Source organism: Vidua macroura, chromosome 7 (assembly GCF_024509145.1).
Source record: "Vidua macroura isolate BioBank_ID:100142 chromosome 7, ASM2450914v1, whole genome shotgun sequence".
In the NCBI taxonomy this organism is placed as follows: domain Eukaryota; kingdom Metazoa; phylum Chordata; class Aves; order Passeriformes; family Viduidae; genus Vidua; species Vidua macroura.
In genome coordinates this window covers 24,509,923-24,526,673 of record NC_071577.1, presented here as the reverse complement: position 1 = coordinate 24,526,673, position 16,751 = coordinate 24,509,923, and the positions used below count along the sequence as shown (strand labels likewise).

General features: G+C 38.8%; 1 protein-coding gene across 1 annotated transcript in view; it reads right to left on the bottom strand.

Annotated features, from left to right (window-relative positions):
* Window positions 1-1,874: 1,874 nt before the first annotated feature.
* PLA2R1 (phospholipase A2 receptor 1) overlaps window positions 1,875-16,751 on the bottom strand; it is a 36,899-nt gene continuing 22,022 nt past the window's right edge. Inside the window, exons 18-30 of the mRNA XM_053982808.1 lie at window positions 15,567-15,631; window positions 15,132-15,235; window positions 13,720-13,862; window positions 12,745-12,862; window positions 11,841-11,971; window positions 11,136-11,271; window positions 8,515-8,753; window positions 7,809-7,977; window positions 6,793-6,933; window positions 6,247-6,363; window positions 5,631-5,807; window positions 4,946-4,975; window positions 1,875-4,734 (exon numbers count right to left, since the gene is read on the bottom strand). Coding sequence (XP_053838783.1) covers window positions 4,517-4,734; window positions 4,946-4,975; window positions 5,631-5,807; window positions 6,247-6,363; window positions 6,793-6,933; window positions 7,809-7,977; window positions 8,515-8,753; window positions 11,136-11,271; window positions 11,841-11,971; window positions 12,745-12,862; window positions 13,720-13,862; window positions 15,132-15,235; window positions 15,567-15,631 — 1,788 coding nt within the window. The 3' untranslated portion in view covers window positions 1,875-4,516. The remainder of the gene's footprint in view (window positions 4,735-4,945; window positions 4,976-5,630; window positions 5,808-6,246; window positions 6,364-6,792; window positions 6,934-7,808; window positions 7,978-8,514; window positions 8,754-11,135; window positions 11,272-11,840; window positions 11,972-12,744; window positions 12,863-13,719; window positions 13,863-15,131; window positions 15,236-15,566; window positions 15,632-16,751) is intronic.

The window sequence follows — 16,751 nt, the reverse complement described above, 5'->3', positions numbered from 1 at the left end:
TTGTGGCCAGGGCTCAGAACCCACACTCTTATTTGCTGTCCTATGAGTTGGGAGTTTTGCTGTTTGTTTAACTAAAACTTCTAAAGGATCCAGAGCAGATCCCTATGATATTTTCTCTTGCACAGCTCGTTTTGTCAGCTCTGTGTGTACCACTACCATCTACTGGCCAAACCGAGACTGACTGTGATTCCAAGCACCAAGCACCACGATCCAGCTCAAATCATTCCATCTCAGAGCAGCAAGGACGCCTGTGGGTTTGTTCTTGATGGTTCACTCACACATCTGCATCAGGGCTGCACCAGATTTTAAGATATCACTGCTGGCCTGCAGGAGTTTGAAACCAACACTCCATCAGTTGCCAAAGGAAATATTATAATACTATTATAGCTCAAGTAGAGGCCTCTAATTTTTTGTGGATTTGTTTTTTGGTGGATTTTTTGTTGGGTTTTTTTTTTTTGAGCTGAGGATTTAGAGCCCAGTTGCTGAATGTGTGCAATTTAGCTTTTAACCAAGCAAATGCCCTGGAGGAAGTGCATGCCATGCCTTTCATTACAGTGGGTTTATTATTACAAGAGGCTGAGGATGCCTGTTACTACACTGAGGGAGGGGTAACATGATGAAAGAAAAAAGCAAGGGGTTAAAATAAATGGGAATTTGTGCAATGGTGCTTTGGGAACCAGAGCTGGTCAAGTGTCAACAGAGCATGCAAACCCACTATTTTTTCCCTATGGTCCCTCTGGACTGTACAGCACAAATTTTCAAACAGCTTGTGGCTCCTTGGTCATGCCCCAGCTACAAAAGTGTGTGTGTGCAAAGGTAGTGGAGGCAGGAGAGTGGGAGGGAAGAGGATCCCTGCACAAGGAAGAGCAGTGCCCAGGAGAGGCACAGCCAGAAAGGACTTTGTGAGGAGTCATGCTGCCCACTTAAAACATTGTGCCACAACAACCCTTTGCTGTGTCCTGTCATGCTGGGCATCACCAGCATGCAAATGCTCCTATCACAGATTTGTGTCTGCCTGGGATGTGGCAGCTGCCTTGAACATCTCTTTTCCTCAGAGACATGCTGCAAGGATTGCTAAAGGGACCAGGAGGTAAATTTTCTCCTGGAATGGCATCTGCAAAGACAAGCAGATGGAGATCTGCAAAGACAAGCAGGTGACAAACCCCAATATCTGGCAGACAAGTTTGTCATGTTGACCTGAATGTACCTGTCTCTGGTGGGGATACCCTTCCAACACCCAAGAAAGATGTGGTATGAAAAGATGCAAACACTTCTTTTTGGGTAAGAACACTGAAAGAAGCTAACATGGCAAAAACCCCACAACGTTCACTGGCATATTCAGGCCCTGTTGAACCCAGTCCTTGGACACAAAAAGCATGTTGGTGCTATCCAACTGCTGTGCTGTAGTCCATATATCTCTACCTCATTTGTGGAGGATACAAATAGGCTCCCACACAACACACCCTCCACAATTCAGCAGAAAAATTCCTCCAGCCCATCACTCATCCCTGGGGGCCTCAGCTCACTACTTCAGGGAATAGGCAGCAGGCTGGGAGAATATCTGTAAATTAATGCCATGATTCCATCCACCATCCTTACTGCTGGTGCTCTGGCTCCCACCTCCTTCCAGCACCTCTCGCACACACGTTCTGGGGTATCCTCATCCATGCCCTGGGAAATGCTCAGACCACCCTGTTTGTGGAGATCCTGGGCCGTGCCCAGGTCTAGTCCAGTCTCACAGCCTGAAAGGAGGCTGGAGCCAGCTGTCCTCACAAAGGATGAGCCAGGGCAAAGCCTTGGCACTACTCTTGTGAGACACTAAAGCCTCTCTTCTTAGTAAAGCTGGGGAAAGATTCAAGAAAAATTACAGCATGGACAACTATTAGTCACGCTTTAATTTTCCAGTTGAAATAATACAGTGAATCTCACTGCCAATGTCATCAAAGTCAGCAATAAAACCACAGTCAACATATACTCTGATCAGGGACAGTATAGGAGACCTCTGATTAAGGGAGAACAATTGAAAGCCATTGATAACAAAATCCATAAGGAAGACTAGAAAGCAATCATTGATTACATTCTTGAGTGAATAATATCTGCAATTATAAAAAAGTTAAATGATGAAAGATTTAAAAATAAATATCCAAGGGTCTGTTCTTTCAAAACCATTTCAAAGTAGGAAGAAAACACTGCTTGGACTTTTTTTTCTTTAAAACAAGTTCATCTACATCAACGTTAATCAACAATCACTATTTTGAGGTTAGGTTTATTGATTTTGCCATTATCCTTCAGATATATTTTAACGAATAAAACATACCTCAAGAAAAATTGATAAAACATCTATGTCAAGTTTTGTGAAAAAATACAACTTCATTAACCACATCAAAATCTGACCAGAGTCTGTATAACTATCAACAGCATTGATAACAACAGCAGCCCAGTAAACACATGTCCTCAGACATGACCCAGCTTAGTCCTGCAAACAAAAACCACCCTGCAAGCCACTCTGCTTGCTATACTGTAAGAAGGCAGCATTTATACACTTCTCAGTGAATGTGATGAAGGGGGTTTATTGGTTTAAGTTCCTCCAGCTGTAGTTTGAATAGGTGAAATAGTCATGGGGAAAGAAGAGGTTATAAGTTTTTTTTTCTTTTCTTTTGGTGGTAAAAAGCTATCAAAATTAATACATATAAACAACAGATTATCTGGCAATTGTACTCAAAGGTTGCAGTCAACAAACTCTAATAATGGACTGCAAATAAAAACAGTCCAGTAGATAAATCTAGAGGACTAAACCAAAACTTAAAAAAACATTACTGAAGATTAATGTATGGGGTCAAACTGCTAGATAGAATGTACACAGAAAAGCTATTTATATTTTATATGACAGAAAAATTTCAGATTAAGAACTTGTGATAGCTACAACTTTAGAAGTCATCAAAAAGAGTAAACCAGTTCTGTAAACCAGCACAGAAATATTCTATGTATGAAATAAATTTTTAAAATTGCCCTACACATAATTATGGCATGAACAGGCAATTTTTGGCCATGTGAAATCTAGCTAAAAGGCAGTCATACATTCCTGTGCATGTGCACAAATATTGTGTAAAAACATTTCAGTCGGCCTTAGCTGCTTGCTTAAGTCTGAGGAACATACCTCCATTTCAGGGCTCTTGCAAAACTTTTAGAATGAGTCACCTTAAAACAAGGAAACTGAGAAATAGAACAACAAATGCAGCAGCTTTTAGAGATGGTGGAAATGACACTAAATCCATTGTGAAGTAATAACCATCACTAAGCATTTGTTTTTCCACACTACAATAAAAAAAAAAAAAAGCTCCCAGGTTTTCAGAGAGGTGTGTGGAGGACTGGCTGGTAGGAATCCCAGAGAGAGTAAACATTTCTGTCCTGGGCTGCTGCAACTGAGACAGCACAGAGACCTGAGCTGGCTCCTTCACAACCATCAGCCTGCAGAGCAAGGGGTCAGCAAAATTCATCTTCTTTCTTAGCACCTTGGTATGAACACTGAAAGGGAAAGCGTCTCCTACATGAGCTTAGAGGACTATCACCCTTGGGGAACAGCAATGTGGCTCCCCACATGTCACCCCCAGCTTTGGAGAGCAGGGTCTCAGCAGAGTGTCCATGAATACTGCACACAGGAACACTGCAGGTGAACAGTAAGGCCATTTGTTCCATTCCTTCAGAAAGATTTATAACAGGGATTTTTCTTCAAACAGACATTGCCTGAAAATGTTTTTAATGAAGGCTGATGGGATTCCATGTCTGAAATAATCTAGGTGAGAGATGACATAGCTAAATCTTTAATAGGATGCTGGATGCGTCTCAAATAAATATAAGTTCAGGATTACAAAGCCCATTTGCCATTATATGTCTAGACTAATTTATTTTATAACATGGACTAGGCATCACAGGCCAAACTACCAAAACTCTGGCAGTCCCAAGTCAAGAGTGACTTCATCTCCCTGCAAGCTTGGAAATCAATGTGGCAAGAATCTATTGTCCGAAAAATAACTGTCTATTTTGCCAGCAAAAAAAAAAAAAGTCTTCCCCACAATCCTTGGAATATATTTCAGAGTTCCTAAATTCAAGGCCAAATTTTAATGTCAGCTCATAAGCAGGTTCTGCAAAGTATAAAAACAAAACACAAAGGCCCAAACATTCCCAAAGGAAAAAGTTGCATGAAAACGCCCACTGCTCTGGGACCTCAACCATGTCTGCTCCAAGTGAGTGGTTGGAGGTTTATGGTCTGTGAGTATTTTCAGTTCTTGGCTTGTCACAGAGAAGAACATTTCTCCATGGCTCTGCCTTGCATCCTTACCTCATCCTGCCACAAAGCAAAAGCTCTCCAGGGTAGGGAGCTCCTGCAGCACTGATACTGATGGCCATGAGGGTTTCTCAGGATATGGGCACCCCGAGGGACTCCCGAGAATGAGAAAACCACTGTAGGTTGTGAAGTTTCACACGGAAGACAAGACCACTTGCTACTTCTGATCAATTAATTGTTCTCACTTCTCTCAAAGTCAGAAATGAGGATGCTTTCTTCCAAAGCAGGACTATCAGCATTAATCTGTGGCAAATAGGCGTTTCTGACCCACAGTATCCTGCGGAAAAGTTGGTTATTCTCCTTGTGCAGGCACCACAGGAAAAGGGAAATGGCAGCCAACATCACCAATGTCACAAGAACAGCCAGAGCTACAAGCCCACCGTATGATGCTGAAAGGGAAGAACAGAAATTGTTCTTAAGCAAATATAGCTACAATTATAAGTAATTTGAAATATAAACATATAGCTCTTCTAAGGAAAACATTACTACTCCTTATATGTCACATATTTCAAATTACAGGTTTAACAGGGAAAAATATTTTCTCACAAAATATCAGCTCAAAATGTGTATTATTCCTTATAAAAAAAGTACAGAGTTTACCTTTTTCAGAGGATTCTGTTGTATCAATATCTGAAATAAAATCCAGAACAGTCACAAAATGACCCACAAAGGTTATTATGTATATTCACTTTAAAATGAATACTGAGAAGACAATCTACCTAAAATCAACAAGAATAAGCTGTTCTTTGTTTAATTTGACTCATGTCAATGTTATTCCAACTGGCCAAGTTAAACATAATCTAGTATGCTATTTAAAATCCCTTTAATTTGGTGGGATATATTAATTGGCATTTGTGTAAGGATGAGCAGCAGTATTTGCCCACTTTTTAAAGCACAAATTCATGAACAGAACCATGCAGAGGCAGATCAGCCTGGCTAGTGGGTCCAGCAGTGACTGAGAGGTTTTGTGTGGGCTCTGGAAACACTTGATCTCTCTCACAGACCCGTGTTCCTACTGCTGTGGTGCCTGCACAGCTCTCCCAGGCTGGACCTGCCCTCCCCACAGGGGCTGTGGAGGTCACCCTGACGCACAGGAAGGCTCCTGCAGCTGGCAGTGGCTGTCTGGGTTCCCCAAACAGAGGTCACCCCAGCTGCCTGGGGCTTTTAGAGGTATTTTTTTTTCCCAATGCCAAGGAACAGAATTAACAAAATGAAAACTGACACCAAGTAAGCAAGCAACAAGGAACAAGTAAAACAATGGTTATAAGGACAGAATTGCCTTTACCTGCATCCATTTTACATACAAAACCCTTCTTTTCTCTGCATGGAGATAACTGCCAGACTCCATCTGTGGTCCTCAAGCTGATGCAGAAATTCCCTTTGAGATTATCAAATTCAGGTTCTCTGATGCCCCAGTTAGAATAATTTAAAGGAGAACCATCAAACCAGGAGACTGTCTCATCTATGGGCAGAAGTTGAAAATTATACAAAATAGAATAGTATTTTGAGAAATATTTCTGTTTCAGTTAGATTTACCCTCACATGAAAAATACGGTATTACAGAATACCAGGATTTTGTCTGTTTGGCCACTGTATTACTTTCTTTTCTTGAAGGATTTAAAAACATCCTATGTAGTTAACACAGAAGACAATCTGTAGTGTATCTTTAAGAAGAAAGAAAAGGCATTTACATGCATGTATGCATATTGAGTGTTCAGAATATTAGTAACCATTGCAGAAAGCCTCACTAGTTTTACCGCATCATGAACAGGCACAAATCAGTGAACAAAATCTCAAAAGACAAAAGTGTTTTGAAACATGGTTATTGAAAATGGTTTTTGGAAAATAACCAACACCCAAACCAGATTCTTACATACAGTTCTACTCTTCCCCAAACTTACTGTCTGCAACAAGCAGAATGTTCAACCAAACCATTTGTACAGAATAACCAAAACTGTGTAATTCTTCCAAAATGAAGGCATTTTCATCTTCATCATGAATAGTCAGAAGATTTGATCCTTCAAATTAAACACAGAACAAATTTTCAAGCAATCCATGCCATTAAAATTTAACAATGTATTTCAAAAAGTTAACATTATGAGTCTTAATTGAAGAGCTTGAAAAGTCTGGTTATACATTTTAAGTTCTTAAATTTGTAATAATTATGAAAATACTCAAGCAGATACAAAACTGTTCTCACATGCCTTTAAAACAAATTTGAAGGGAAAAATGTTCATATTATGTTTTATTGTAGAAATCAGTATTTTCACATGGAAAGGAACATTTTTTTGATGCATGCTGCCTCCAATTTCATAGTTGGCTTATGAGTTCCACTATCGTTATCTTGAAACAGAGAAAACATATGCCATGATTTCAGTCATTTCAGAAAATAAATATTGATTTAAGATATCACAATGACATTTGGTAGCTACAAGATAATCACTTACCTTGATTTTTGCAGACCTCATATGCTGTATCAAAACTCATGCCCTGCAGAACTGTGGAAAAGCTGTAGCAACTGTTTTTGAATTTGATCCAGGGTACAGTTTTTTCTGAACATAAGCCTTTATAGGCTTTGAGTTTCTTTTCTGTGATAGAAGTAACAGCACAGCTTTATTGGCACAACAAAATACACATTAATATAACATTCCACACACTGTTTTGGAGTAATGCTAATAGCATGTTATTGTGTTATGCCTCTCTTTTTTCAAAGTGAAAATCTAGCAGTTGCATATATTTGTATTAAATGAGTACAGCTGGTTTTATTTCTGATCTGGATTACAACAGCAGGATCAGGACAATATAACTGAAAGTCATGTCCATGAACTAACCAGGGACCCAAGTGACCAACACCACTGAATGGAATTATTTGAAGAATTGGATGCTGCCACAAGACCCTGCAGTCTGGCACTGAATGGAGTTCCAGACCTGAATTCTGGATTTAACTGAAGCCCAGGTGACTGACAGAGCATTGCAGGAAACAACATATTTTAGGATACAGAAAATTATTCTTACCTTTACTAAAAAAAAAAAAAAACAATTGCACAATATTTGATGTGTTCCTCAGTGAAGATATGATAATTTTTTTAACTTTGCTCTAAATGCTTCCCTTCTCCCATCCCACAGTTAATTTCAACAAATTGGATTTATTTCCATTCAAGCTAGGTCATTAGCAATCCTCATGTTTCACAGATAATATAGTGTTCACTGAAGAGACAAAGTAATAAATTTTCCTGTTTCTTTTCTATTATGAAAATTTTCTTTCCATTCTTCTACAGGTCAGACCTGATGGCCAATATTTTATTGGAAAAAAATGGTTTCACATACACTTCAGTTTTAAGTAATAGTCAGCCTTGCTTAACATTGTTTAACCTTTAGCCAATTAACCTCCTTTCACATATTTCCACTGTCAGTACACACATTTGCAGATGCAAAGATTTAATATAAACCTTGACTGACTTACTAGGTGGCACATGGCAAACTGCTCCTTGCAGAAGTTGTTCACAATTTGCACTTTTCCAGTGCCCTGAAGTATCAATGTAAACACAGCTGCCAAAGGCCTGGGACTCGTCGTCTTCCCAGAAGGTAAACAAAGACCTGGTCCCATCTGACCACTCAAAGTTAAGCCCATTCTGCCAAAACAAATTTCAGGTTATTTTTCTAATATAATTTAGCACCACACAAGTTAATCTTCTTTTGGTGGCATCCTCACCAGAATTACAGAATGTCTTAATTTGCTAAAGGCCCAGCAAGGATAATCAAAAGGCAGAGCCAAGGATCCTCCTAACTCACTTCTGGGAGACTACAAACTACATCTAATTTTCTGTTTTCAGCAAGCAGTTATTTGGGCCATTGGGCTACTACGAATGAAACAATGAAATTTCAATGTCAACATTACAAGAGATTTTTTTCCCCAGGTTTTTAAGTTTTCTATGGCTTTTAGTTTTCAGTAGTCTTTGTACCAAACTGGCTGTCACTGGACTTACACATTATGTTAAAAAAAAAAAAAAAAAAAAAAAAAAAAGGCAAGTTTAAGGCTCAAATTTTCCAGTGTTTCATCTCTAGATGCAAACTTTCTGTGACTTCAAATCAATGACACAGCTCACTAGCTTGTAACTGGCAGATCTCCTTTGCAGCATCACACTGACAGCCGGGAGGCTCCTACGTACGTCGGAAGTGAAGAGCCCGATCCAGTGGCTGTATCCCAGGCGGTTGACGATGACGGTGAGGAAGGCCTGGTGGTACTGGTCTGTAATGCTCACCAGCTCTGCACTGTTTGCCATGCAGGCTTGCAATGCTGAAGACCATGTAAAATTCCCACTTATTACTTTATACATTCTGTTTCCATATTCTAAAGTATCTGGCACAGGATACATATCAGATGCATTGATAAAATGTCTGGATGTGTCTGTTACAAACAGGAAAGAAAAAGAACTTATTTTTAAAACAGACAACTTGATCACAGCTGAGCAGCTTCTAAAAAAATAAGAACTATTGTTACAAACAAATTAAAAAATTGAAAACTCCTTAGTTTTAGGAAGGAACTGTGAAATTTTAAAAAGAGAGTTCAGTTCAAATCCCCTGCTGCTTTCTTTCATTTTAGTCTCCTTCAGAAAATAATTCAAAAAAAGGGAAATGGAATGCAGGCAGGATGGCAGAAGCAAAGCACCAGCTCATCTTTCCAGGAACTGACACATCTGTTTGGACACTTGAGCAAATTTAGCAGTTCACTACTGCCAGCAAGAGGCTGTCTCACTACTCCCTTCCTTGCTTCTCTGCTCTTCCTGCTGCAAATTCATTGGTCTGGTGTTTGCCTGACCCTGCACAAAGCTGACACAGCCTGTATCCTTTTTACAGCCTGTAAAAAGCTGCAGAAAATGACAGTAATTAGACGAAAATAAATAAATAAAGCAAGAAGCGAGAAAAATATTGGGAAGTTTTCTGCTGAATTAGCAAACTGAACTGCCTGATAGTTTGGGATAGTGCCATGGGAGGCCTGCTGGGGAGGCAGGATGGTCCATTTAACCCAGGAGCACTCTGCTGCGTTATAGCCAGGCCCAAGGGCCACTCTCAGATCCACCTCCCTGCTGGGAAAATCTTCAATTGTAACCAATAGCGTTTAAACCTTGTGAATTCCTTTAGCTTTAACCAGCAGTGCTTGGTCTCGTATTAACGTGGGCAAGTGATTATACAAAGTGATTATACCTTGACCAGCCCACATCACTGGGATTCATTCCAAGAAAATAAACTTTTTTGGAGGGCTATGACCAAAAAAAGATAATTAAAGGAATGGGACGTTCCCCAAATGGCCACCAGAGACCCTCAAAAGACCCCTACTGTAACGTAATGTAATATAAGCTCCAAGAAGTGATTGAAATATGCAAAAGAATTCACAGAACGTTTAGCATATATGTATGAGTTTGGGGAAATGTAATGAATATGTATAAGTTTCACAGATTTCAACTAGTCTGTTGCCTGGCTGCAGGGCATGGAATAGGAGGAGATTTTCCCTGCAAGCCTGGCACCAAAATAAGATAATGCAGCTTTCTAACACTGCAACTACAGTGTTGGAGAGTTTTATTCCTGACTTTCAGTGACACAGCTGAGAAACGTGGGTAGGATCCTGAGCAGCCACTGCAGCCCAAACCCTCGCCAGAATCCCGGCCACCATAAGGCAACTGTTTTCCTTCCTGCCTTTCCATGCCTCCTCCATCTGTCTCAAGCAGCAGCAAGGCGTTAAAATACAAACGTTTGGGACGTAACTGAAACAAACCAGCAGGAAAGCACATTTATTTATCTTTTCTGCACCATGTACAGGATCACTCCAGCCCTTCCCACAACTGCAGTTCCCAATAAATGATGTAAAATCCAGCTATGTTTTGCTTGAGTGACACATAAGCACTGCCCAAAGCTGGTACTTGTTCTGCTTCCCAGCTGGCCGTGCCTCCCCTCCCAGACAGCAGCAGCAGAGTGTTGTCTCTGCATTTTAGGGTTAAATGCAGGGGTGATAATACAATATAGAGCTGAGCCATACAAAACCACCCTCGCAGTAGAGGCAGCTGCCAAGGAGACTCCCCACAGGCTCAGATGCCAGCCCTCCCTTTGCCTCAGGGTCACCAATGTGCTGCTGCCCTATTTGGGTGCCGTGTCCTGGCAGTGTCCTGCTGGCAGAGGGGCTGCCCTGGCAGGGGCTCCAGAGCTGCCCACGGCCCCCAGCCCAGAGGCAGCACCGGAACGTGGCTTGAGGAAACACAATGAACCACGTTCCTCCCAAACACTTCATGCTTCTGGCAAGGGAACTTTATGGTACCAGAATAAGAGAAGTGTGGTACTAGAAAAAAGAAGCCAAGCTCTAGTCAATAAGCCAGTCAGGTCCACAGTGTTCAGAAAAATGTATTTGCTAGAGTCTCTTGTGATCTAACACTGCAAGTTACAACCCCCCACCCTTAGTCATATTTTCATCAAAATCACCCTCAATTTAGCCTTTTGTGGTTACTCTGCAGCCATGAGAGAAAATATGAAATTTCATCTCTATTTCTAATTCAAAGATACACTAAAGAATGCTCAAAGTTAGGAGGAAAAGTTAATAACAGAATACTTTTTAGCAATTACTTCTACATCCCAGCTACTGATTTATTAGTGTAGAGCCAGTCTGTCTAAACAGCAAACTGTCTTTTATGTTCTTTGTTTTAGAGACACTTATAAAAAGCTGCTTCTGGATATAAACAAAGTAAGACAAATTCCATATAGTAAGAAAAGAGAACAGAAGCTAAGCAAGACCAAACCTTACCCTGAGTCTTTTGGCAGACAAACCCATAATTTTTCTGACAGTTTTCTAAGTACCATTTTCCCGTAAAATAAAAATTAGGGTTATTTGATACCAATGTACACAATGGAAGTTGATCTTGAATGTTAAAATGCTGTCTCTGCAATCAACACAGAACCTTATATTAATTTAAATATACACCATGTAAAACAATACATAATTATTAACTTAAATTTAGGAGAATAATTATTTCAAAATCTCTATAACAAACATTTATGTAGAACAATGAACAGTCCCATAAATACAATTTGAAACAATCAACTCATAATTAAAAAGTCACAAGCTTTCAGTGAACAAACCAAAATGCTAACTCCAACTGGGACTAACATGTTGTAAAACAATGTATTAAAATAGGAAATTAATAATCTTGTGCCTAAACTTTGCTCAGACCAAGCATCTAATGCTAACCACATGATTCCAAGTTGTCTGCTTAAAACCAGCTCCAAGAGAATGTGAGTAGAACCACAAATTATGTGAATGTCTGTCTCAATGGTGCCTTGTTTGCTCCTTCTAGGTGTGCCTGTAAACCTGTGCCCACAGTTCTCTGAAGTTGCAAAAATTAAGAGCAGCCTAAACTGCTGTAACAAATTTGGCCCTGTCCTATAGAAGTCATGATTTTTATGGATAAAACCAACTTCTCACTGTCACAACCCCCCTGAAAATACTCACATCCACTAGTTCAACTGGTGACCAGTTAGAATACATTTGAGCATTTTCATTCAACCATTTTTCATAATCGTCACTCTGGAAACCTATCCAAACACTTGTTTTCAACCCATACAGATTCATTGTTATGAAAGCTAGAAAATGAAGCAGAAACAAAATAAAATAAACCAGTAAGCATTTAGGGATAGCTCAAGTCTCTTGCAACACACTAAAGCATTGAAAAAATATTTCCAATAAATGATGTTACATAGTTACTAGAAAATAAGAATGAGTGGCATTTCAGTATCATCTAACTATAAATTCAGTTAAATTGGTTAATTTCAATTGGGTTAGGATCTAGTCCATTAGCTAATAATACCAGTCTAACCACTATACAGTCCAAGTGAAGAAGCTTTTCCTAGTTTTAGTTGAAGATTTCTTAACTAAAGATAGCCAGTGAGATTCCTCCCACATTCAAATAAGTGGTTTTACAAAGTGTGTGTGAAATTCAACTACAGGTTTTTGTTCATAAGTATTTTCAAATTTGCTGGCATTTATTTCTCTGACAGTTCCAGCCTGGTGCCATACTACAGATAAGATTTTAAGTACTACTAAAAGATAAAAATGAGATAGTAAGGTAGAAGTTTTAAATTGCAAATTTTTAAATGGGTATTCCATTTTTGGGAGTATTTTCAAAGCATGGTAAGCACAAAAGAATTTGCAATTATTCCTTAAAATATATCTGTGATATATCTCAGTGAACCTTTAAATTTTGGCAAACTGAGAAACATTAATGTGTTTGAAGCAGTGGAACCATAGGTAAGAGTTGAGTAATCTTCTTTCCTAAATCTGTATCCAAGATTAAACTTTACTACAACATCCTAATGAAGATGACGTTATTTATGTAACAATATTTTCAGCACTCTACCTTGCTCCAGTTCATCTTCCAGGATAGCAAGTGACCCATCATAGTTACTGCAGAATTCCTGTGCAGAGTACCAGTTTCTCAGATGTTCTGGATCCTTTGGAATTTGTATTAAAAAGCACTGTTTCAAAAAAAAAAAAAACAAAACAAAATAAAACAAAAAAAAAACCAAACAAACAACCTTGCTTTGTTTGCTTTCCTCCAGCCATTCATCAATCACTAAGAGTGGTCACTAGAACACTTCACATACTGTTATTGAATGTTAAATATTTCACTGGTTTCTGTCCTGCCATGGACATCTCCAGCATGCTCAGTATTAGTTTTCAGATGTGATGTGGACTGCATTCAAATCAGTTATTTCAAGGCAAACAGTTGAGGTTAAATTTATCCTGGCAGTCACTGCAGTGAACACTGGGATAAATTAGCACTGGGATAAATTCAGCCACCTCGATGCATGTTGCTATTAAGGAACTTAGGCATTTAAGAGAAACCAGATGAAATAGTTACCTTTTGACCCTCAATTGCAAATTCATTTTGGCTTATAATTATCTTTAATGAAGCCCATTTGAAACAGAGGACAGCAGCAATTAGGGATCCATTTAGCACATCAAGGGGTTAGAGACCTCTTTTAAGATCATAAAAGACACTTGGAATTGTCATATGTGGAAAAGAGAGGTTGGAACAGGCTTTTTATGGCAAATGCACAAATACAATTGCATAGCTTGTGCATATATGAGTATTTACTCCCTGAAACTAAAGTAAAATTTTTAACACCTTGTTAAGACAACTTCTTAAAGTGTGGGCAGCTACTTAACAGCACTAAATCTTGGTGACACCACGTCAGTGGTTATAAACCTAAGAGCCCTGTTTTGAAAAAGCAAGAAAATCTTCAAATATTAAGTAATCCTTACGTACAATTTCTGACCTACATATGGAATGCATTTTGAACAACGAAACAGCATAAAAAAAGGGTTTTACTTTGAATCCAAAGTGCAACCAGCCTTTGGGACATGCTCCTTGTTGGTTCGGGTCTTTTGGAATCTCCTTCTCTATCTTCTTTGGAATTTTACGTTTGCAAATACAGGGAAGAGAAACAGTACAGTTTTCATCACCCCAGAGTCCTGAGCAAAAAGAAAAATCACAGTTCAGTGTTGGTTTGAGAACTGGAAAGGGTTTTTTTCTTAAACAGCTTAGATTTTGTTTAGTGTTTGAGTAAAAGGAGATTCTACATCAAATACATTTGGACATACTGCATTACAGTGGATCTGATGGACTATGGACACAACCTTTTATTTCCAGTTTAATTTTATCAAGTAAAACCAATTCCTCTACATTGAGTCATATAACATATGACTATAAAACCATTTATTTGTTTTTAAATTATGAAAAAATAGGATGCCTTCCAGATAAAATAGTTTGACTTCCTTACATTGAAAATTTTTGGCAAGATCCAGATGATGATATGGAATGCTGACCTGCTTAGGAGGAAAACACACTTTTCAGGGAACTCAACAAATTTTTGGCCAGCCGAGAGGGGAGGCATCTCTTCCTTTTATCTGATACTAAATATGGCAATGGCAAACTCAAGCATTCATAAATCATGAATCAAAACCCCAAGATTATATGTGGAAAAAAATAAGGTTTTATGTTTTTTCAGTTTTGACTTCCAAGCCTGGGATTACAAGACTGCAGCTGCATTAATCTTTTTTAGCTCTTCTCACAAATACAAAGCTGGCTATTTTTATTTTCCTTGGAACCTGACCTGTTTACTTTGTCATATGACTTGCAGATCACCAGAAAACAGACACTGGGAAATGACAGAAGTCAGTAAACCAGCAGCACTGTGACTTGTTTTTTAATACCCTAGTAAAATATAGAACTTTGCCATGATTGAAAGGCTAGCACCAAAATTATGGCACCCAAAAATCCCTCAGCATATTGGCTATGGGATCAAAAATAAGGTAGAAACCTGAAAGTCATGTGCTGATAGAAAAACAGTGTATTGATGAAGGAAAAATTGTTGCCAAGTCCATGTGGGTCATTTGGTTATGAGAAAACTGTGAACACCAGCAATGCATTAACATTATTCCTGTTCCACATAAAAACCCAGTTAAAACTGAGGTATCAATATCACTGAAATCTTTGTATTTTAACATTAGAGAGCTGTAACTATTAATATACTTTTAAAACCTAAAATCTAATCTCTGAGCGTGTTAATGATATTTCACTATTCCTTCCTTAATAACAGAAGCAGTCGTGCAAATTATAACCATGGAACAGGACTTTAATATGGATTGCATTTCTCAAAAGCAATGAAAAAAATATAAACCCTTTGGCCAACAACAGAATCAAGTTACAATTACTGCAGCAAAAGGAAATATAAAAGAAACCTGTTTGTGATGAAATGAAGCCACATCTTTTCCCAGGTTTCTGCAGATCTCTTTCCCTCCCTTCATCCCACTTCTGGTACATTACTGGTGATTCATCTCTCCAGCTGCACAGAAACATTAAGAATGAAATTTCACTTTTTCCTAACCTTACCTAAAATTACACCCTCCATTAAAGGGTTCAAAAGGAGATGCAAGGGAGAAGAAAGTAAACAAACAACCACTGTGACCAAGGTCAATATAAATGTCTTTCACAACCCTGTCAGAAAGAATACTGCAATATGGAGATAAATTAAGAGCAGTATTATCCTGAATGATATTTACATGAGAATTGTCTCTTGAATATCCCACTCAGTCACCAAACTGCTTTGGCCTACCATACTGGGACAGGGCATGCCAGGCACAACTCACAGCACTGTGGCACACACGAGTTCTTACCGAAATTCATCACTGAGGTTTTCTGCGTGCAGTCCAATCCACCATTGAACATCACTAGTCGACAGCTATAAAAGAAATGTTTTGCCATGTGTTTAGATGTTGTTGCCCTTCTGCCAATGCATTAACAAACTCCTAAAGTCAGACAGTGTATTCAAGTAGCATTTCCATTGGGTTCCAATGGGAAGAACAGGTGCTAAATCCTGCCCATGTTAATTCATGTAACTTCAGCAGGATTAGTCACTTGAGTAGAGCATGATTTAGCTCCCGTATTTCCACAGGATTGCTGATGTGTCTTCTGGAACCCAGGAATTTACGGTTTTTAGGAATTTACAGCCGATCTGGTTTGAAAAGACTATCATCTTAGACCATAATTTGCTTTCCCCCAATTCCTAAAATTAAACAATAGCAAATATTTCCTTTAAGCAGTAATATAGTGCTGATCCTTGATGTTTCCAAAAGGCTTTCTGAACATTTTCTAACTTTGTATGGTTCATGCCAGCATATTCTAGAGATGCTTTCCAGATTGATTGCTGTTCTCACGAAAGGATATAGACCTTTGCTTCTAAAAGGCCAAGCTTTATTGAAAAGCCATAGAAATAATGTAATTCCAACAGCCACGTGTTATTGCTTTGCCAAACTGATTCTAGTTTCATCTATGAATTGGTTTCACTTCAGGGTTAGCCACTCAATCACAGTTTTGGGGCTTTTGGAAGAAAAAACAAGAAGTTCTGAATGTGCAGGGCACTAGAAAAGCCACCCTGTATCTGTAAAGCATTTATTTTTTGTCAGAAAGAACTGAAGTCCAGCCTGTGTTGTCCTTCCACACTTTGAGTTACAGTTAGGTTTTCTTCAGCTCACATCTTATTTAGCAATATCAAATGAGGAAAACACATTTCTGACAAAAGACTCTGAAATGCTCTCTGATTTGGTATTGCCTGGCCCCTGAGTTTAAGATTTCTAATCACAGCACTCAGCCTACATATTACAGTTTTTAAAGAAATAGTGAAAAATGTGATTCCAAATTCCATGCTAAGAAATTTTAACCAAGTTTTCAAATGACACATGCAAAGTCTATTGGACTGCTGAGTATTATTTTAGTGATTGCCATACTTACTCCTACTTCCACAGGAAAATAGTTACAATCACTTAGGGACAAACATGGCTATCTGAGAAAGCTCAGCCAAA